The sequence below is a fragment of the Vigna unguiculata genome, chromosome 11 (assembly GCF_037176805.1).
Source record: "Vigna unguiculata cultivar grain cowpea cultivar isolate G323 ecotype 2 chromosome 11, ASM3717680v1, whole genome shotgun sequence".
In the NCBI taxonomy this organism is placed as follows: Eukaryota; Viridiplantae; Streptophyta; class Magnoliopsida; order Fabales; family Fabaceae; genus Vigna; species Vigna unguiculata.
This window is the reverse complement of record NC_140802.1, coordinates 7,411,125-7,432,121: the sequence shown is the minus strand read 5'-3', so window position 1 is coordinate 7,432,121 and position 20,997 is coordinate 7,411,125. Positions and strand designations below refer to the sequence as shown.

General features: G+C 34.8%; 2 protein-coding genes across 7 annotated transcripts; one reads left to right on the top strand and one right to left on the bottom strand.

Annotated features, from left to right (window-relative positions):
• LOC114169490 (cyclin-dependent kinase A-2-like) lies at positions 1–3,080 on the top strand. The gene is made up of 8 exons (XM_028054664.2): positions 1–128; positions 274–649; positions 1,030–1,200; positions 2,170–2,333; positions 2,405–2,492; positions 2,569–2,622; positions 2,694–2,774; positions 2,863–3,080. Exons 1-8 carry the CDS (start codon positions 55–57, stop codon positions 2,914–2,916), a joined length of 1,062 nt encoding a protein of 353 aa, XP_027910465.1. The 5' UTR covers positions 1–54; the 3' UTR covers positions 2,917–3,080.
• A 428-nt stretch (positions 3,081–3,508) lies between these two features.
• Positions 3,509–19,525, bottom strand: AGO6 (Argonaute family protein). Of its 6 annotated transcripts, none has more exons than XM_028054656.2 (23): positions 19,336–19,525; positions 18,464–18,710; positions 18,184–18,389; positions 17,890–18,102; positions 17,627–17,763; positions 17,446–17,543; positions 17,270–17,367; positions 16,980–17,148; positions 16,740–16,856; positions 16,564–16,671; positions 16,099–16,161; positions 15,891–16,004; positions 15,628–15,793; positions 15,433–15,545; positions 15,196–15,327; positions 14,940–15,070; positions 7,148–7,213; positions 4,722–4,785; positions 4,316–4,427; positions 4,169–4,242; positions 3,968–4,062; positions 3,861–3,892; positions 3,509–3,776 (listed from the first exon to the last, which is right to left on the bottom strand). In XM_028054656.2, exons 2-23 carry the CDS (start codon positions 18,686–18,688, stop codon positions 3,631–3,633), a joined length of 2,679 nt encoding a protein of 892 aa, XP_027910457.1. In that variant the 5' UTR covers positions 18,689–18,710; positions 19,336–19,525; the 3' UTR covers positions 3,509–3,630. The 6 variants fall into 6 exon arrangements, with proteins under 6 accessions (XP_027910457.1, XP_027910459.1, XP_027910458.1 ...); XM_028054658.2 differs by having other exon boundaries at positions 19,383–19,524; XM_028054657.2 differs by having other exon boundaries at positions 19,332–19,523.
• Positions 19,526–20,997: the final 1,472 nt, after the last annotated feature.

The window sequence follows — 20,997 nt, the reverse complement described above, 5'->3', positions numbered from 1 at the left end:
TGAGTACTTTCTTTCTTTCTTTCTTAGTTTGGTCCAAATTGTGTTACAGTTCCTATGGCTCTCTGTATCAGACCCTCTCTCAGATTGCAGGGTGAACGAAGCGATTGGATCGGCTACTGCGATTCTCTGTAATATTATTATCACTCATCGTCACTCCAAGAACGATGATTTTTGGATTCAATAACCTAATTCATGATTATCGTTGTTCTGTGTTTTTTCTCTTCCAATTTTTACATCTGAGTGATTAATGGTTGCTATTTTGTGGTGGAGTAGGATGGCGAGGTTGGCGCTGTGCAGCATCTGCTCACATGACAAAAGCGACGGCAGTGACGCGGGGATACCGGACTTGGAGATACTGGAGGTGGTGGCGGACGGTGGCTACGGGCGAGTCTACCAGGGCTTCGAGCCTTCCACCGGCGAAATCGTCGCCATGAAACAGATCGTAATAATCGGCTCGAGACAGGGTGTTCCATCTGCGATCATCCGCGAAGTGGCGTTCCTCAAAGAACTCCGCCATGACAACATTGTGAGGTTGCTTAGAGTCTATGTCAGAAGACACAGATATGTCAATCTTGTCTTCGAGCGTCTCCCGTGCGATCTTCATGACTATATTAGGCGCAGGACTCATCGCAATATGTTGGCTATAAAGGTACTTGCAAGATGAGAGTGCGTTTCTTTCTGGTGTTTTATGAAATTGATTTTTAATTTGTTCAGAAATGCATTAGGCGTTGTTGCATGTGGGTTCCCAAAGGATCTTTTGAATTGAAAGAAAATTTTCGTTAACTGTGAGTTCTGAAAGCAGAGCTAGGTTTAAATTGATTTTAGTTAAAGAAAGTGATTTATGTTTGGATATTTCAATGAAAGGCATTTTGTTATAGAATTTAGGGTAAGCTTTTCAACATCAATTTTACTTAGTAACCTGACATTTATTACTGTTAATTAAGAAGGATAAATACTTTTAAGATTGAGGTAGATGAATCTGAAATTCTAGAGATCTTGTAGCTGTTATTAAATTTCTTTTGGTTGCAGAGTTTCATGTACCAGATACTCTCTGCTCTGGAGTTCTGCCATGCGCGTCAGGTTCTGCACAGAGATTTGAAACCCAGCAATGTGCTGATTGATCAAGCTAGCATGCTGGTCAAACTGGCGGATTTTGGTTTGGCTAGAGAGTTTAGAAATGACATATTATATACTGACCAGGTACATGACTTAAAAGAAACATTATTTTTTATTTATTTATTTAGTATTCACATTCATTAAGTTTCACAGAAACAATTTGTTGCATTGCTTTCTCTTAGGCACATTTTTTCCTCTTGTGATGCTTTGTTTCGACCAAAATTTGGATATTATACAAAAACGACAAAACATTCATATCAGGTGCAAATTTAGAACTTATAAATGGGTGATTCTCTCTGGCATATTTGGGTTAATTATATGTTTTTTCAAGTTTTAAAATTTTTAGGAGTGTTATTTTTTCAAGTTTTTCCCGTGATTGTATATATCATATCTTCCAGTATTTCTTTATTCCTCTGAATTGTAAATTTTGCTGGCTTTATCCTTTTATTTGCATACACACATAGAGACAGAATATATGTAAATATTCATTAGTCTTTTATTAACAAAATTTTAATTTTATGTAATTTTCCTTACTATTTATTGTAATACAGAAATGAAAATAAAATAAAAAACCTTAAAACTATTTTATTTAAATTATTTTTTTATTTTTACATAAAATTCTTGAAAGCCATTTTAGAATTCAAGACAATATTAATTAAATCTTACATTTTATATAATTTTGAATTAATTTAGGCATGCGTATTTATTTTAATAATGAAAAATACTGAAAGAAACCTTCAACTATTTTGTTTACATAAAAATAATTAATTATATTTTTTAGGTAAGATTATTAAAGTACACATGAAGAAGGAATGAAGAAAATATATGGTAGAAATTAGTTTTTGTGAGGTGATTTATCAATAGAGAAAAGTAAAAGAAAAAGTTTGATGAGGGTTGTAACTTGCATGCATGTGTTGTTCAACTTGTTCTTTGTGTCAGAAACTATGATTGGTATAAAAGCTTTATTAGCAAATGATGGTGTTCCATAAATGATTTGGTATAGAGATAAAAGTGTTATTTATAGAGTGGAGAAGTGACTGTTACAGTATTCAGTTAGGAACTGCCGCGTATAGAGCACCTGAAATGTTGTGCGATAACTATCAATATTCATCTCCAATTGATGTGTGGGCTGCTGGCTGTGTATTTGCTGAGATGATAACTGGACTACCTTTATTCCAAAATAGGAAGTTGCGGGATGAGTTGGAGGCAATTTTCAGGTATATATATCCATTTCACTTTTTCCTTCAATTCTTGTTTCTAAAACAAACGATAAACATTTTCTGTGAAGACTGACAGGTACCCCCACAGAAGAAACATGGCCAGGAATCACTGAATTAATGCCTGACATCCATAAGTACCAGGGACATGAGCCAGTGGTACTAAATTCTCTTTTTTCATAGAATCTTTGAAAGTTACAACAACGCACTTATGTGCCTCTCTATTGCTATGCAGGGCATACGGACATTGTTTCCTGAACTGGAACGAAGTGGCCAGGATCTTCTATCAGTAAGTTTTGTTTTGATTGTGTGGTGACAAGTAATTACGAACAAAAAATAAAATTGTGGTGGGTTTTGCAGAGAATGCTTTGCTTGAACCCAAATGAAAGGATTTCTGCGTCAGCTGCTCTAAATCATCCTTACTTTACGGAAGAAGAATGGGTATATTTTCTTTCTGCTTCTTTTTTTTAGCGCTCTGATGGTTTTAAATTCCTATTTGAATTGATTAGGTTGTTTTATTTTTGTTTAGCTTTGGGATGGAAAGCCATGGGAGGAGTCGGCGAGATGCATTCCTTTTCGATGACTAGTTTTGTGATGAACTTACTACTACTCTCCTCCATTTCAATCAAATACGTTCTTATCATTGTATCAATTCTTTTCATCCTGTAAACACCTCTTTCACTTCACAATACCAAAATGAATGAAAAAAGTATTCTCTTAAATATTGTGTTTATTATTTATGTATTAGCGATGCTTATGAAGAACATGTCAATCGTTGCTCTCTCATATTTTAATGACATTTTAGAATCCTTACTTTTTCAAAAATTTACAATCTTTACTTTTTATATTAATTCTTAAATTATTCAAAAATATTAATTTCATAACAATAAATCTTATCATACAATGTTTCGAAATAAACAATCTTAGATAGTTAACATTTAATTGTAATATATATATATATATATATATATATATATATATATATATATATATATATATATTTCTTTGAATACCATAGAAGTGTATTCCAAAATTCTTTTGTCATCGTTTAAGTTGGCACCAGATTAACACCTCTAGACAAGATTTTTCTCCAAATTATATTAATTCATAAAAATAATTTAAATTTTTTCACTAGTTAACTTGCGCATGAATTAAAATCACATTTTAAAAAAAAGGAAGCAGAAATAACTATTCCATTGCTAGCATTCAACGAATGTCTAGAGAGATGTCCATGAATCCATTTCCCCATGAAACAAAATTTGGGCTTCGTATACCAAATGTACATTTACACTACATATCAACAGAAGAACATAGAACTCCTGATATTCTTATGCAATCTTGGAAACTCTGGAGTAGAACTTAACCCAGTTTCTGATAAATCATTAACATCCAAAAATCGTCCAATCTGAGCCGCAGCATGGTGAGCATAGCATATGGGTGCCACTGAAGAGTAAAAAATGAGGATAAAATTATTATTAACAAATTATTCAATTTTTCTGATGAAAAAGACTATTATGATGAAATTACCAACTGAGGTTGCAGTCGTGCTTCTTTGGTTCCTGAAATAAGTATACAAAACAACTAAGTAGGATAATTAAGAGGTAAGATACAAAGAAAAGGTAGAGTGTGCATACACATAGGACAGCGAATGGATCAAATTTTGTAACTCATCTGCCGAGAAACCAATCTCATCAAGCAGCACATGATAATGTACAGGCCTAGATGTTCCCTGCTTATATGGTGAGGCAGAAAACAAATAGCAATCAAATATTGTCTAAAACCACGTGCTACTATAATGCTTGTAAAATGGTGGAAGCCTGATAATGTAAACTTACCATCATCCCCGCATGAGCACACATGTAAAAATCATAATTTCTTGGATGCGTGATTGTTGTGTCCACAACAGTCCCTAAAGAGGAAAATTTCTATTACAATGATCCTGTGAGTTACCTGTATGCAAGTAAACAAAACAAGTAGCACACCTGGAGGAACATTTTCCGGACTATTAGACTGAAACAGCCTAGTATGATGATTTTTCTGCGCCACTATCACGGTGAATTTGGGAACATCATCCTCACCCAGACGTTGATAGGCCTGAAATTACAAGACTTTCTCGTAATCCTAGAATTAGGAAAGCATCAACAAAGATGCATCGTTTAATTGGTTTCATGTTTCAAGTAGCTTTTCCTAATTATTTTTTTTTTTCCAGTATTTACTAAAGTTGTGAACAAAAAAGCAAGAGGTGCTCAGAAAATATTAACTTTTCCCCATTTTCTTTAAAGAGAGAAATGTGTAATCTAAGCACGAACTCAGAACAATGTCTACCTAAGATTCTTCCAGAAATCAAACAGATTATCAAACTGAACAAGGAAAGAGTTAAGCTGTAACCTTTATTATCTGGTTAAGCTCCACAGTCAAAACTTGTTGAAATTGTGATTCACTGACTCCATCCCTGCACATGAAAACACAGTTCAGATTTTTAACAAGTGATAAAGGAAATTGAGACCACTCAACAAATATTGGTACAATTTGTACTAATTTTAGATATATAATTTGTTGAATATTAGTTTCCTAAAATTAGACACTAAATAAATTTGTTGTTGATTTCAGTCAGCTGACTGACTAGCCTTGTAAATAATAAAATATCTTAGGTTTAAGATTCAAATTGTTGTTGTACGGTATTTCCTTATTCCTCACATATTTTTTATTTCCGGTTTTAGGGACGATCAATAATTTGACAGAAATTAATAAAATCATTGTACCCCTTTCAACTTGGTATCAGAGTTCCTAATCCTATAGAACTCAGTTTTTCTTTTCTGCTACCAAACAAAAATAGTTGAAGCAATCTTGTCATCAAGGTTGAAATCAGGAAATTGATTACTAACAATAGACATGTCTTGCCGTGTAGCTTCCTCTAGTGACTTATCCTGCTACTGAACTTAAACCTATGACTGACTCGTGCCAACTCTTATGAGTATGCGTCTACCTAAAATTTGTTTAGAATGATATTGAACCATTGAACCCTGCAGCCTCTTTGCAACTCCAGTTCAACATTATTATATCCCAATTCCCTTCCAAAAAGAAACGTGGAAAACTGAATGGATCCTAAAATTACTGCACCTACCAGCTGTAATACTAAATATGGCCCAGAATAACGAGCTAATAGTTTAGGCTAAATCTTGGAAGGAAAACCCAATACCCTGATTGTAAATTGGTTTGTTTCTGTTCGAAAAATAAACCATCCTATCTTGAGAGCAAGAAATTTAATACAAAACAAGGTTTCCTTTATATGAGGGTATCATATCATGGAATACTAAACCAAATTGGACCCGTGTTTAGAGTTTGAAGATGCATAAAGTCCATGCCCCAGAACATGCCGAAGTTGTGGAGAAAGGAAGAATCTTCAAATTCTACATAGTATGAACTTGATAAAAATCACATTGGTACAAGTCCTATGAAAGGAGAAGTTTCCCTCTCTATCTTAAGTATTTTATACTCAATGAAGAGACTCAGAAATCAGTCATCCTACTGAGTCTAGGTTGTCTAGTTTACATTGGGAGATGCGTTAGTTAGGACAACTTACTTGACATTTCTTTCCTGATAGAGTCAATAAAAGTGTGGCCTCCCCATTCGACTTAATTCATGGGTCCTTCTCGTATTGTGTTTTGTTATAGTTTTAAGCACTTTGTAACATTCATTAAATAAGTACACATTCTCTTATTCCCCTTCCCTCTGTCTCAAGCTGACTCTTTGATACACCAAGATGTTCCACAAGTAGGAGCACAGGCAGAGCAACCTCTTTAGACACATCAGCATCAACCGCGAACTACACTAATCATTGATTCAACCAATGAAGATACAGTAGATCTATGCTAGATTCTTCCATGGTTTTAGACAATTTATCACTTCAAACATACCCCTCGACCTTCAATAGTCCATTGCTCCATAAAAAGTATTTGACCTAGTATTAACCCTTCTCGTCATTATGTTACACTAGGTTATCATTGTCATTCTCTATGTACTATACCTACCTTTCTTCTTTGACCATTTCCCAACTCTTTAGATGACACATTATCCCATCCCAAGTGGAGACAAGCAATGGTTGATGAAATGAGTAGTCTTCAAAACAATTTAGGAACTGGTCTCATTTCCTCCAAAGTCCACATGAACAACTTTTGATGTGACCTTGACATAAACAACATACAAGTACCCAAAGAAAATGGACATAAAAATTTAAAACAAAACAATAGCCACAACATCTGATAGCTCCACCTTCTTGATCCACATGTCCTCTTGGTAACACTAACACTAGGCCTAAACTCGTTGTGCAAATAAAACTGAACATGAAATTGAGACAAGATTGAACTACATGGTAAATATGAAACCTATAAAATACTTTTGATCACACAAGCTAACAAGCATACATAAAACCCTAAAAGAACATATAAACATCATCGTCAAGGCATGGTGAATCTTGCAATCTCTACATTGCATTTATACACAAGGAATAACTTTACAGAAAAGATGAAAAAAAAAATCAAATGACATATCTGAACAATCCAATCCCATACAACCAATAATAATGGATACATAACTAAACAGTAGAGTGACAAGATACTAAAATAAGAATAACTATCCAAAAATATCCATCTCATAATCAACTCAACAATGCTGATGGACTCAAATTTTTATGTGCTATAATATGTAACATAAGTATCTTCTAATTTATAATAACATTTGACCTACAATCAAATTATCCAAAAGAACATATATGACTGGATTATCTATCAAATACAATAGCGATAGAATGACACCTGAAGACAATAAATTGAGTTGGCTTGCGGCTGTTACTTGAATCATAGAAATCTAGCAGCAATTCCCTGTAAGAAAATATTTTAATCATTACAAAGAGTTTGAGGTGCGAGCCATGATAAATAGATATACCAATGTGACCACACTACATCTTGTACAAAAAATCACGAAGCATAAACACCATATATAAGTTATAAATTATAATTGGTACATTAGGACAATTTCTTCTTCCACCTCCATAATTTCTTTCCGCACCTCTTATCTTCCAGAAAGCATCATCCCGAAAGTTCTTATTTCTAAATTTTGGTTACACATTCCAGAATCTTTATTTCGAAATAAACTTTTTTTTTTCAAAATGATTCTAGAATGTGCAATTCATATGTTTCTCTAATAAATTCCAAATTGTGTTTTTTGAAAATGTAAGAATTTTAAATTTTCGTTTTTGTTATTCCCTGTAATAGGAGGTGCCAGAAAAAATTATGGAGATGCTAGAAGCACATGTCTATTTAGCATTGGGTACATAGATGACTGCGCTTTTTCTCACACAATTAGCTAAGTTCCCCTAACCTCCCCAAGAATTATTCCACTACGTTAACAAACTTCAACCAGCTCAATAGCATCTCTACCCTCTAAGTCATTTTTCTACATTCTAGAATATATCCTCAAATACATGACTACTGTTGAACAGTCCAATCAGTGTTATTGATATCGGTTAAGGAAAATATCAGAGACCCTAAAAATCGTTTATAAAGTTATGGCGGAAACCATAATGGATTATGGTGGAAATATTGGAATTAAAAAAAATATAATATATGGATATAGATAATTAAAAAAAATGATATTATGTCTAGAAGAATGTGAGAGGTGGTGACCAACAGTGGACGACAATGACCGACAGTGGGAGGCGGCAACTTGGGAAGGGTTAGTGGGGTATTTGGTTAAAAGAAGTTTATATTGGGCTTGGCCCAATTTTTAACAAAAAATTAATTGGGCTTATAACCCACATAATAAACAGAAAAGATAACATATTCAGCCCTACAATTAGGGTTACACCACGCTCAGTTGCATCTTTCTTCTCTGCATGTCGCTACCCCTCCCAAGTAGGGTTTATTCCCAGCATGTCGCTCCCCCTCCTAAGTAGGGATTACCTGCTGTATGACATGAGCATCTTGAACAGAGAAAGAGAAATAAGGGGTCAGTTCAAAGAATGTAACATTGGCAGACATGTAGTATTTTTTGGTTTCAGGAGAGTAACACCGATACCCTTTTTGGAGTCGGGAATAGCCCAAGAAGACACATTTGAGAGCACGAGCAGAAAGCTTATCTAGACCTGGAGACATGTCGTGAACAAAACATACACAACAAAAAACACAAGGAGAAATGTGAAAGAGAGGGGTATCTGGAAACAAGATGGAGAAAGGGACTTTATGATTGAGAGAGGAGGATGGCATCCAGTTAATAAGAAAACATGCCATTAAGATGGCATCTCCCCAATGATGGACAGGAATGTGGGCACCAAGCAAAAGTGTACGAGCAGTTTCAACCAAGTGTCAATTTTTTCTTTCTGTTATACCGTTTTGTTGTGGCGTATGTGGACAAGTGGACTGATGCAAGATACCATGTGAACTTAAAACAGCAGACAAAGCATATGTGAACATGGATAACAATTCAGAACGATATTTCATAAGATAAACCCAAGTACATCTTGAAAATTCATCAATGAAAGTAACAAAATACCTAAAACCAAAAGACGAAACACGACTAGGTCCCCAAATATCGGAATGGATGATAGAAAAACTAGATTTGCATTGTGATTGAGACCTTTTAGGAAAGGCAGATCTAACATGTTTGCCTAGTTGACATAACTCACATTCTAAGGTCTAGAAGAGACCACTAAGTTCAGGACACATTTTTTTAAACTTGGACAGATGAAGGTAACCAAGCCGATCATGTAACACTTTAGGACTAGGGACTGCAACACATGACACTTGAGGACGAGATCCAAAGTGATATAATCCTCCTGCTTCATATCCTTCTCCAATTTGTCTCCCCGAACCACGCTCCTGTATAACAAAAGATTTGTTATCGAAGGTTACTGAACAGTTTAACATTTTGGTTAACTGACTTAAGGAAATTAAATTGAAAGGGCAATTAGGGACAAAAATGACAGATTTTAGATTTAAGGAGGGAGACAGGATGACTCGACTGACTCCCTTTGAGGAAGTTTTAGAGCCATTTGCAAGGGTTATAAAATGAGGTTTGTCTTGAAATGAAATGGTTGAGAACAAGGAGGTGTTACCAGAGATGTAGTCAAAAGCACCGGAATCAATTACCCATGAATTGTGACTTTCCATGGATTGAGAGATGCAAGTTGTTGATGTACTTGGAACTTGAGATGACTGTGTCCAGTTGTTGGACTTGAGGCGTAGGTACTCTTGATACTCGTCCTCAGTGAACTTGGACTCAGTAGTTTCAGTCGGAGAGACATTGGCAGTTTTGGAAGGAAAACCATGTAAGGAGTAACAATTTTCCTGAGTGTGACCCATCCTTTTGCAATACGCGCATTGATGACTCCCGCGGCCTCCACATCCACCTCCTCTAGGTCCACGTCCTCCTCTTCCTCGAGTTGCAGCCATAACAGATGGTTCTACTCGAGCAGGAGATTCTAGAGTTTCATGTGGTGGGACTTTTGGGACACAAATCATGTGTTGGATCAAGGTGTCCATGGAAGGGACCTCATGAGAGGTCAGAAGTTGATCTCTGATGTGATTGAAATCTGGACGAATGGCGCGAAAAATCATCACCATATAGTATTCGTCCAGCTTCTTCTTCATTGCATCAGAAGCATCGACTTCTAGAAACATCCGCAGGTCTTCCACTGCTGATTGTGCTTCATTCATGAAGGAGATCATATCATGGTTGGTCATTTTCAGAGATGCTAACTTGTCCGCCGAATCATATAGGTGTTGGATATTGTTGGCATATATATATTCTGAGTCCTCTTCCGAAACAAGTGACATGTCTTGAAGGCCCTAAGAGACATTAAAAGTCTTGGCTCCACGGATTGCCACAACAGGGCACACAACTAAAATCTACTTGCTTCCACTGTTCGGCTTTTTCTTCAAGCAGATGGCTTTCGTCTTTCTCAAGATGGTCATGATGTCCCTGACCAAGGAACCACATCTCGACGGCAACGGACCAGGAGAGGTAATTTTGTCCGTCTAGCTTCTCGAAAGTAATGGAAGGACTTCCAGAGAATGAAATAGCACTTCCAGCACTTCCAGAGGCCATTTCTGATTAAGGGAACAAAAACAAAGAGCAGAAACACAAAAAAATAATGGAGATTTTTAAACGCCCTAGGGAGATTTCCGCAAGGGTGACTTCTAGACCTCACAAAAATGGAGTTTTGAGGGTCAGAACAAGTACAGGAGGCTTCGGCGAGAGCTACGGAGGTGTGGCACCATGACATTCCGAGCAACAGAAGGCGGCACGTGGACTACACGTGCCTGTTCACAACAGAAAAGACGTAGCACGTGGCGACAGGTGGACGGGTGTCTGGTTCCAGCACCGGTGGGGGGGTTGTCACTTGGAGAGGCGCTCCAAATCCAATAGTTGCCGGCAAAAACTGAGGTGGCCAAAGACGGCAGTCAGCGACGAACAGTGGCAGACGGCAACGGAACAGTGGCAGACGACGACGATTTGGTGAATAGTGGCAGCTGGTAGCTTTGGATAGTTTTTAACAGCAGTGGGCAGCTACAGACAGTAACGAACAGTGGCAGATGGCGGCGGACAGGCATGAACGGCAGCAACAAATGTCAGTGGATAGGACCAGACGGAAACCAGAGCGGGATCGACCCGCTCTGATACCAACTTGAGATTAAAATAGAAAAAGATATTCCTAAGGGCATAATCAGACCCCTTTACTGTTCCTGATATTTATATAGATGATAAAGGAGATACAAGGGAAGTTGAAACATTAAAGGCTAGAACTAGGTGTTAGGTGCAGAAGTTATCCACACTCAACCTCCTAACTTACACATAATGATTGCCTAGATATACTAACTATTTCTACAATTCTCAGCATGTCGCTACCCCTACTTCTTCCCCACCCCACCCCGACTTTTTCGTAATAGCCATTCCACACCTGCCACCCATTATGCAAAACGCGGCCACCATGAGAAACCCACATCACCACTGCCTTCTTATGGCGGCAGGCTAAAAAACCGCGACCAGTTTCCACCATGACGCCGCCATAACTGAGTTTTAATAACACTAAGTCCAATAACTATGATTGTTCCTCCACTGGCCCATTTACAAAATATAAGGCCCATTTGTTGAAGTTTCCTTAGTGGAAAAGCTATAAAGAATAGGAAATTTGATTATAAATCTCATTTGTTTAGCTTTTTCCACTCAAGAATTGTTAGTGTAGTCCACATTACTACAATAGTCTCTAAAGCAGGTGATCCTAATTTTTGTAATTGTATCTAGGTTTGTTACAAGTGTTTCATTAACTTTTATGTCATATCATGTCTATAAACATGTATTTCATTTGATATCTCATTAAAAATCTTTCTTTCTATTTGATGTCTTTGAATATTAAACAGTAATATGATATCAATAGGCTTTAAATCTCCTTTTATGGCTTTTGATACTAAGCAACACAATTCAATTTCAAGAAAACAAAAAATTTATCAAGTGATCCTCTTCATGCAGAACATGTCTCAATCTATCCACCCCTTTTGCAAATGATTCATGACCCGTCATTAATGCCCCACACTTTACGGACTCATGTCACATTACCAATCATCTCTCCTATTCAGTATTGTAAAAATCATAGATAAGACTTTCTTAGCTTGGAAGTAACAAGTAGGAACAGTGCTAAAAGCACACCACCTCCAAAAGTTTGTAGTATGTACTACAATTCCATTGCCATTTCTCTACCCTTTTCAATCATGATTTATGGATTGAGAATCCAAGTTTCATGCCTAGGAAATTGAAGATGAATTGGTACTTCCATGGTTGCAATCGTTTCTCTCTACTTCACTTTTAGCCAGAGGAATTGGTTGCAAGCATTCCTTTCAACTAGTCATAAAGTCAACACACTTCCATTTACAAAATAAACCTAGATTGTGCTAGATGTGAATTGAGTTTCAACATGCAAAGAACTAAGATCAAATAACTAACCAATTTCATTTAAGGATCAAGGATTTTCGATTCTCTTAATTGCATTAGATATCTAGTTTATGAATAAGAGCAACTCGAAGTGATCATTAAAGGAATTCCTCTTGAGGATGAATCTTTGGTTTCTCTCATCAATACCAAGCTTAAATAATTCCCATTTGGTGAGATTGAATCTATTAGTAGCTCAAAAAACTCATTGAGAAATGTAAGTAATTCGTAGAAGGTAGACTTTAAGCCTAACTCAACCTTACAAAACTATCTTGTAAGATGCGATTTGCACTCACTACATATACTATAATATGGTCATATATCTAGCCGATGTAAGATCTCCAACACACTCCTTTATGTTGAGAACTGGATATACACAGTGTGAAACTAGATATTTGTGTGTAGTCTAATAGTGGTTCAATAGCAGGTAAAGTGATAGACCTAACAAACCTTGCTAGGATATACTCTAATACTCTGACTCAACCCACAAAAATGGCTTCTAAAATGAGCTTTGCATCAACTTATGTACCATAATTTGGTCATATCCCTGGTCGATGTGGGACCTCGAAGAGTAATCTAATGAAACTATCTGTCTCAATCTACTCCAACTCATGATGCCCTACTACTAATAAGTGAACTTTAATTCTTCGTAGACATGCCCTCTTATGCAAGCAAAACAACATCCTTATAGTCCTCTAGCCATTACTGATCATAGAACTACTTTCCCCTACTCTCCCATCCATGCTACCCCTAAATCAACTTATTCACCCTATTCCTCTTGGTCTCTCCCTTCCAACACTATTGACCTAGTCTCTTCTTCCTTTTCTACGCCTTCCTCTCCTTCCCCACTGCCTCCTAGGTAAACACGTTCTAAATCTAGTATTGTCTAGTCTCATCTTGATCACATATTAATTCTTACTATCATATAAGCATCCACTGTCAAGCAGGATTTGTCCAGTCCACCTCAAAGGCAAGTTATGCAAGTTGGGTATGATGCCCTATGAACTAACAATACATGGCATCTCACCTCTCTTCCACCTGACAACTACCATTGGATGTAAATGGGTGTTTTAGATCAAAGAAGATTTGGATGATACCATTAACAAGTATAGAAATGCCAAAGGATTTTTGTAAGAAATTTGATTGTGACTAATCAAAGGCTTTCTCCCCAATGGTAAATAATGAAACTGTTACACTGAATCTAACCTTGGGATTTGCCAATTATTGATCTATTCAACATGTTGATGTTTACAATGCATTATTAAATGGATTGCTTCTAGAGGATGTTTACATGGATCATTTATCTAGGTCATAGTCAGAATATTCCTCTTTTGTTTAAAAACATTGGAGTCTCTTTATGGATTGGAAAAGGCTCTCCTTAGGTATGAAAGGCTCAGTAAAACACCTCCTTTTTCTCACAATATAAAAATATTTGTGATCTTCTTGACAAAACTAGAGTGTCAAATACCAAAGATCTACTTCTGATGCTTGTATTTTCTTTGGACCCAATATGTGAGGTCAACTGTGAGGAAGAATATCAAAGTATTGCCATCTTAGCCTCTAAAATTCTCTAGATCCAATCCTTGCTTCGAGAACTAAATGTCAATTGTGCCTACCCAATCATTTACTATGAGAATTTTAGTAAACATGCTGTTTTGTACATTCTTTTTTGTTCGAAAGAAGTTTCTAAATCCTTCCTTACTAGTCACTCATGTGCCTACTTGCGACCAAACTTCTTGATATTCTTACCAAGGCTTGGTTGTTGTATGTAAGAGACAAACTCAAGGTCATTGGCTATTTTCAATGATCCTATGTTTGTGAGGTGGAAGGAATGTTAGTATATGTCATTTAGTGTAGTCCACACCAGTACAATAGCCTCTTAGTAGGTGATCCTAATATCAGTAGCTGTATCTCACTTAGTTACAACTGTTTTGTTAATTGTCACATCAGTGCTAAGTTAACACAGTAGCCTTAGCTTGCAAAGCACTTTGTCATAGTATCTAAATATGTACTAAAATAAAACCTTTCTTTCTCCTTCAAATTTCTTTGAATCATATTGTAATAAGAATCACATGATTTAAAAAAAATAATGTCTATTACAGATTTTAATAATAATTAGAATCTGAAAACAATCAGAAACCTGAGTATAATCAGAAGGAAGCTATTAAAAACAATTTCTCATAAGATTAATTACTTAAAAATTTATGTTTTTCTTATTGTAAAAACAAACACGAGTTATTTTGTTTTTTCTAAGATCTCTAAAAAATAATCATAAATTATTGTTTTACCAATTCTTTTTTAATCTTAAACAAACTGTCCATAATCAGAAGCTATTTAAAACAGCTTCTCATAAAATCAATTGCTTCTTTTCCAAAAGGAATTCTAATTGTAAAAAAAAACGGAACTAACTAACTTCAACTTCTTTCAAAATCTCTAAAAGATAATCACTAAACTAATTTATCACTAATCTTTTTGCCTTAAACTACCCCATGGCCATTTTCTTTTACAAAATTAATACTTAGGATCCTATCAGGTTACTTCAAAATGAGATGGAATTGAGGGTATTTTGTACGTTTTCCTTATAAAATACAAAAACAGTAGCTCAATATACAATTTTACTCTAACCTGATAATACCATCGTCACCCCCATTTTCTAGTGGCTTGTATAGAGCATCAATCATCTCTACCTTAGATGCCTGCATTCTCACAGACGCTCTATACCTTGAAATCAGTGGCCAACATCGAGATCCAACAACCTACAATTCAACAATATGCACCAGAATAATATGCTGCAGAGATAACAAAAATGCAGATAGAAAGGTACAAGAAGCTTTTTGAAACAACGAAGACACGGGAAAACACAAAACCAAACTGGACTTACAGCTGCAACTGATGGAATATCTAATTGACCTCTGTGAGAGACATCCATCCCCAAAATCATTGTTGGGGTATCTTTAATTAAGGGAAGATGGCCAGAATGCTCCATTGCCAACAGAGAATTTATTCCTCCAAGCTGTATTGAAGTCATAAAAAATCAGTTAAACTGTACATGAAGTTACGGAGTTAAAATAAGTTGAGTTATGTTTGTACAGATATGAGTAATAAAGTACTCAGTTACCTTAGAATTGATTTTAAGAAGTATGTTATTAAGGTATTGATCAGTGATCTTGACAGGGGAAATGCACTGTGTAACAACACCGATTTCACTCAGACACTTCTTTTTCCAAGGCCCTAAAGTTGATAAATGATCAAAACATGAATACAAAATATTTTATGTAAAGGAAACTCTAGAAACATTTGCCTAAAGATATACCATATATATCACAATTTTTCCTCTCTGGTAAGACGCAAAGAATCAACTTTGGTTCTCTATTTAGTTTTGATTTCAGCAGGTCAAACATTCTTTCAACCCTTGCAACAGGGTTAGATTTTCTCAACTGTGGTTCCTCCTCTATCAAAGAATATGGCCGTTCAATGTTCTGCACAAATATTTAAGTACATTTGAAATTACTAATCAAACTAAAAACAGGAGAACAGATAAATATAGCATAGATATTAGAATGCCCAGAGACATACAATGCCCTTGCTCATTCCACATCTGATCAGCTCCCTTGATATGTAACTAGTATCACATCTTGCAGAAAAGTTGACAACAGCCCAATAATCAATATGCGATGGTTGTAGAAGTGTCTATGAAAAGGAAATATTGTATCATCTTTTCTGAATTAGTCAGCCATATTTTAGACAACTCTGAAAAACGGATTGTGAAAGAATAACAGGATACCTTCTTATTAAAATTCCACCTTCCATTACATGGGATGCAAACATCATTCTGGCCAACCTTCAACTGTGTCTCAAATAGAATTGTATCAATGTGTGCATTTAGTTCTCAAATAATTGAAGGAAATGACAGAAAATGGAGAAAAAAAATGAAAGAAAATAGAATTTCTTTATTGATTGAGTGTATCTGTACAAAGAATCCCTGAATATTCAAGATACCCAGGTCTGTCCCAAGTTCAATTATATTTCACATAAACGCTAGATACCCCCCCTCAACCCCTCTTATTTATTTAAAGGCAACATGCCTTATTTCTTAAACTAACTTACTACCTCACTAACAGACACCAAATTAACTACAAATGGATCTGTAAGAAAACAACTTTTTTATGCCAATTTCGCTTTCATATCTCTCCTCAACTTTATATATCCTGCACAAAAAATGTGAAATATATATTGAATAACTGTGTACCTTTGGTGCCTCAAGAACACGACCTTCAACAAGAGCCAATTGTTTATCAACAGAAATGCCACATGCAGCAAGAACAGGATCATCATCGTAGCAATATTTTCCTACAGACTATATATTTTAATGAGTTTACATATTAATGATAAAATGGAACAACATATCAATAATTATAAACTTACATTTTTCAGAATTTTGATTCTATCTTGAGGCTTTTGGCGTGATTTCTCAACTAAAGATGCTCTTTGCACTGGAGAGAGTGCCTTTGTATACCGTTGGAGGGACACAAGTGAACATAGCTACTCCACCAAAAGTAAAGAAAAAGAAAAGAAAAAATTAGTCAGATATGATTGGTTCAAAGGGATAAACTGTTGAAGAAAAAACAAAAACAAGGTTTAGCCGCTATAAAAAAATCAACCAACCTCCAAAGGAAGATAGTTGGGCCGATTTGGTTTTCCAACATCAAGACATGGAAAATATATAGATGAAGGCAGATCAATGCCACAATGTTTGACAAAATATTCATATACAGTAATCTCCACAGTCTGTCCTTCATTATTGCCTTTGTCATTTTTAACCTTCATACTAAAACTGCAGAAGATAACAGACTCAAAGCTTTGTTGTGGTCAAGAGAACCCAAGATTTTGTTTCCATTTTTTCTTATTTCATGTAAATATACTAGACACTTGACTTTCAAAAGGCAAGAACTTACAGTTGTTGATTGCATGGTTTCTCACTCAAGCCAGAAATTTTAAATTCCAGGTTTCGATGAGTTGCTTGTACCCTCAAATTTTTAAGCACCTTTTTGGCCTACGTATTATCAAGAATTAAAAAAATATTAGGTAACTACTAATTTTGATTCTTGAACCATATGGACAAGTTTGTCACCTTTTCCCAGTCAATATAACGGGGTTCCCTCACTTGCTGATTTGATAACAGAAAATCAATTACAGGACCAGGTTTTATGATCATAGTTGTTGACACGTCTAGAAAAAATAAAGTGTTAAGATCAAAAAAAATACATTTTTATAACAATAAGATTCCAAGAAATGTATGAAAACAGTTCTACCCATATTTAGAGTCAATCCTCGCTGTGTGGAACGAAAACTCGAATGAAAACCCAAGACTGCTGTTACACCAGCCCCAACATCAGTGAAATTTCTTGGGTCATCATGAAAAAAGGACTGCCTTACCAAAAGACACCCACTTCACATTCAAAAGAAAATGGTTCAAATAAGTTAGACCAAAGAGGTTATGATTAAAATTTAAATTCCTGTAAAAAAGACATGAAGATATTTCTTTGAATTATATCTTTAGAAGATGTATAGGTACCGGTCAGCTGCACGCTGCCTCAGTACAGTATCAAGCACCCTCAACGCATCTTCAGAATTGGCATCTGAGTCAACCCCTTTGAGAGCAACAGCAATGGACTGCATGGGTATTTTTGCAGAAAAACTTATCTCCACCATGAATGCCTTTAGCTGAGAAGAATGTTTTGACCTTTTACTTTCCTCGCAAAGGCTTCCATCAGCACCAGCACTACGGCTAGAGTTAGAACAGTATAAGCTTAAAGGAAATTAGAAAAACACAGCACAAATAAATAAAATCGTTATACAAAAGGCATACCGTTTTCTAAATGATTCCTCCAAAAGCACTTTGAACTCATACTTATTTAGCGGCAGAGGACCTGCTGTGTACAAAGTTTTTCCCCCATCATAGGCAAACCTTTTGCCACCAAGTTCAGAAGAGTATATTTGGTAAAGCCTGTTAACCACTTTTCTCCCAATGACCTTGCTTTCAACTGCTCGCTTATCTTCTAAAGTAATAGCAACCTAAAAATGCTTCAATAAGCTAAAGTCTAAGATAAGATACAACAAAATAGCTGAGGCAGAAATACAGAACATACACTATACTGGAAAAACAGTGTGTCCGGAGCATTAACAGAAACTTTAAAGAGATTCACAAGTAAAGATATCTGTTCTCCTACGGTCCCAACTCCATTCCTACTCATAATAGAGTACTCTGTAGGAGTAAATTGTTCTGTTTCCATATTATGTGGCACATCAGGAGATGGTTGAGGTGATGCTGGAGGTTCAGCAGCCTCTTCAGTTCCAGGAACAACCTCTGTCATTCTTTCTTTGGCTAAAATGACACTGAAGAAAACGAATAGACCATGTTAAAATTTGAAGTACCAATATACTCTGTTACAATTTAAGGATTTCCAGAGATTACAATGAGGTGCTCCAGCTGTACAATTATCAGAAATATGCTTTCAACTTTTCTGACTAATAGTAAGTCAATTGCTATCTGAGACAAACACCACATGATAGTTCTCTAAGGCAACCCATTCTTGAAAACTAATCCAAACACGTCTTTATTTGGTCTCTGACTGGTAGCATAAACAGAACTATTTCACTAGAATATGGGTAAGTAATCAAAGAGAAGAACATATTGCTCAAATTTAGTATTGATTGATGGACATCCTGTGCTTTTTACAATCATCCTTACGGTAATTTTACTACCAAATTTCCTAATAAATTTCCATTAAAAAATCCAAATTAGGGCATCATAATCCATATCAATATGAACCAATTCTGTAAACGAGAAACAAACCATTTACAGTGAATAACCCATTACTGAACTTGGAGAAAAAAACTATTAAGAATATGTTCCAAAACGCACTATAGAAGAACAATAACATCTTGTATGTTACCAGCATTTTGCAAAATTAAGTTGTGATACACACAAACAAAGATAATGCATGCATTACAAACCTACAAGTTCAATCAAGTTGGTGCGATCAACCAAATACAGAGGAGACAAACCGTTCACAGTTGTAGGGTAGGGTTTTGGGAGAAGGGGAGTATTTGAAAATTGCACCAATGAGTGTTCCTTGAGTTTAAAGAGCTCGAAGTGAGAGAGGAGGGAAACCACAGAGACACTTTCTACTCCTCCATTCTTGACAGAACATACCATTAACTATTGATAAATTAATTAATTTCCGAAAAACCCTTGTTTTATTTTTTAAGTTTTTAATTTTCAGAAGAATTTAACACTAAAAATGTAATCAGAGCATAAATCTATTTATTTTTACAATAGTTTTGTATTAGGTTTGATAGTGTTTCTTTAAAATATATATATATTTAATTTTTTCTCATTATTTTAAACGTTTTTTTATTTAATCTCACTTTTTTAAAATAAACTAATGTATTTACTTTGTCAAATATCAAATTAATAATAAGAGCATTACAATAATAAGATATGACATATGACTAACTAATAACCCATCATCAATGTAAAAAATATAACCAAATTATAAATTTGTGGAATAACATTAAAGAAAAAAACTAATAAACCTTATATTACAATTCACTATTTTTTATAAAATACACTTTAGAAATTACTAGCAAAACAAATGTGGGCTTATTTACGTTTTTATAGTGTAATTAGGCAACTTTTTTGCTTCTCATTCCTGTATTTTAAACAAAAATGGAGATTCTATTTCTTTTCAAGATTTTAAAGGTTGAAATGCAATTTTGATTTTTTATACTACTTTCTAGATTCATTCTAGCTTCTTATTTTTATAAAAGTTTAATTTTGTTTTTAATGTTTTAAATATTAATTATTTATACTTTTACCTACATTAGTTAGGATTAATTTTGTTCATTTGCTTTTAATAATGATTTAAAATACCGCAAAACAATACTTATTGGTCTGAACGCGTTCCACTGTAATTAACACGTAGAAATGACATAATGTATCCAGAAGTATGGGTAAATATTCTTTTATTTTAAAATAGGTAAGAAGAAGCTATTTTTTTTTTACCGATAAAATTTAATGGAAGTAAAAAAAAATATTCATGTATGATTAATAATTGAAAATAAAAATATAGATTATTTTATTTTTGTATGCTTATGTACAATAATAGTTTATGTAAGTTTATAATAATTAATTTTTTACAATTTTATTTTGAAATTTTAGTTATGCGTCACTTAATTTTGCCAATTTTTATTTTTATAAATCATACAATTGGACGTATTTATGTTATTTCTCGCTTAAATTTAGATTTTTCGTTGAAAGATAAGATTAACTCTTTTCTTTTGGGTTAAATATGATTTTGTCCTTTAATTTTTATTAAAAATTGGAATTAGACCCTTTTAGAAACTTTGAACCAATTTAATCTTCTCATTTTTATAAATGTGTGGATTTAATCATTTAAACCATTTTTTTTTAATTTACTTGACATTTCAAACACATTTCATTATAGTATTTTAGTTTGTTTATCCCGTTTGATACATGTTCACTTCAATGTTAATGGAGAAACGTGTTTAAAACGTCAAATAAACTTTAAAAAATATGGTTTAAAAGACTAAATTCACGCATTTCTAAATATGAGGGACTAAATTGATTCAAAGTTTCCAAAATATACTAATTTTAATT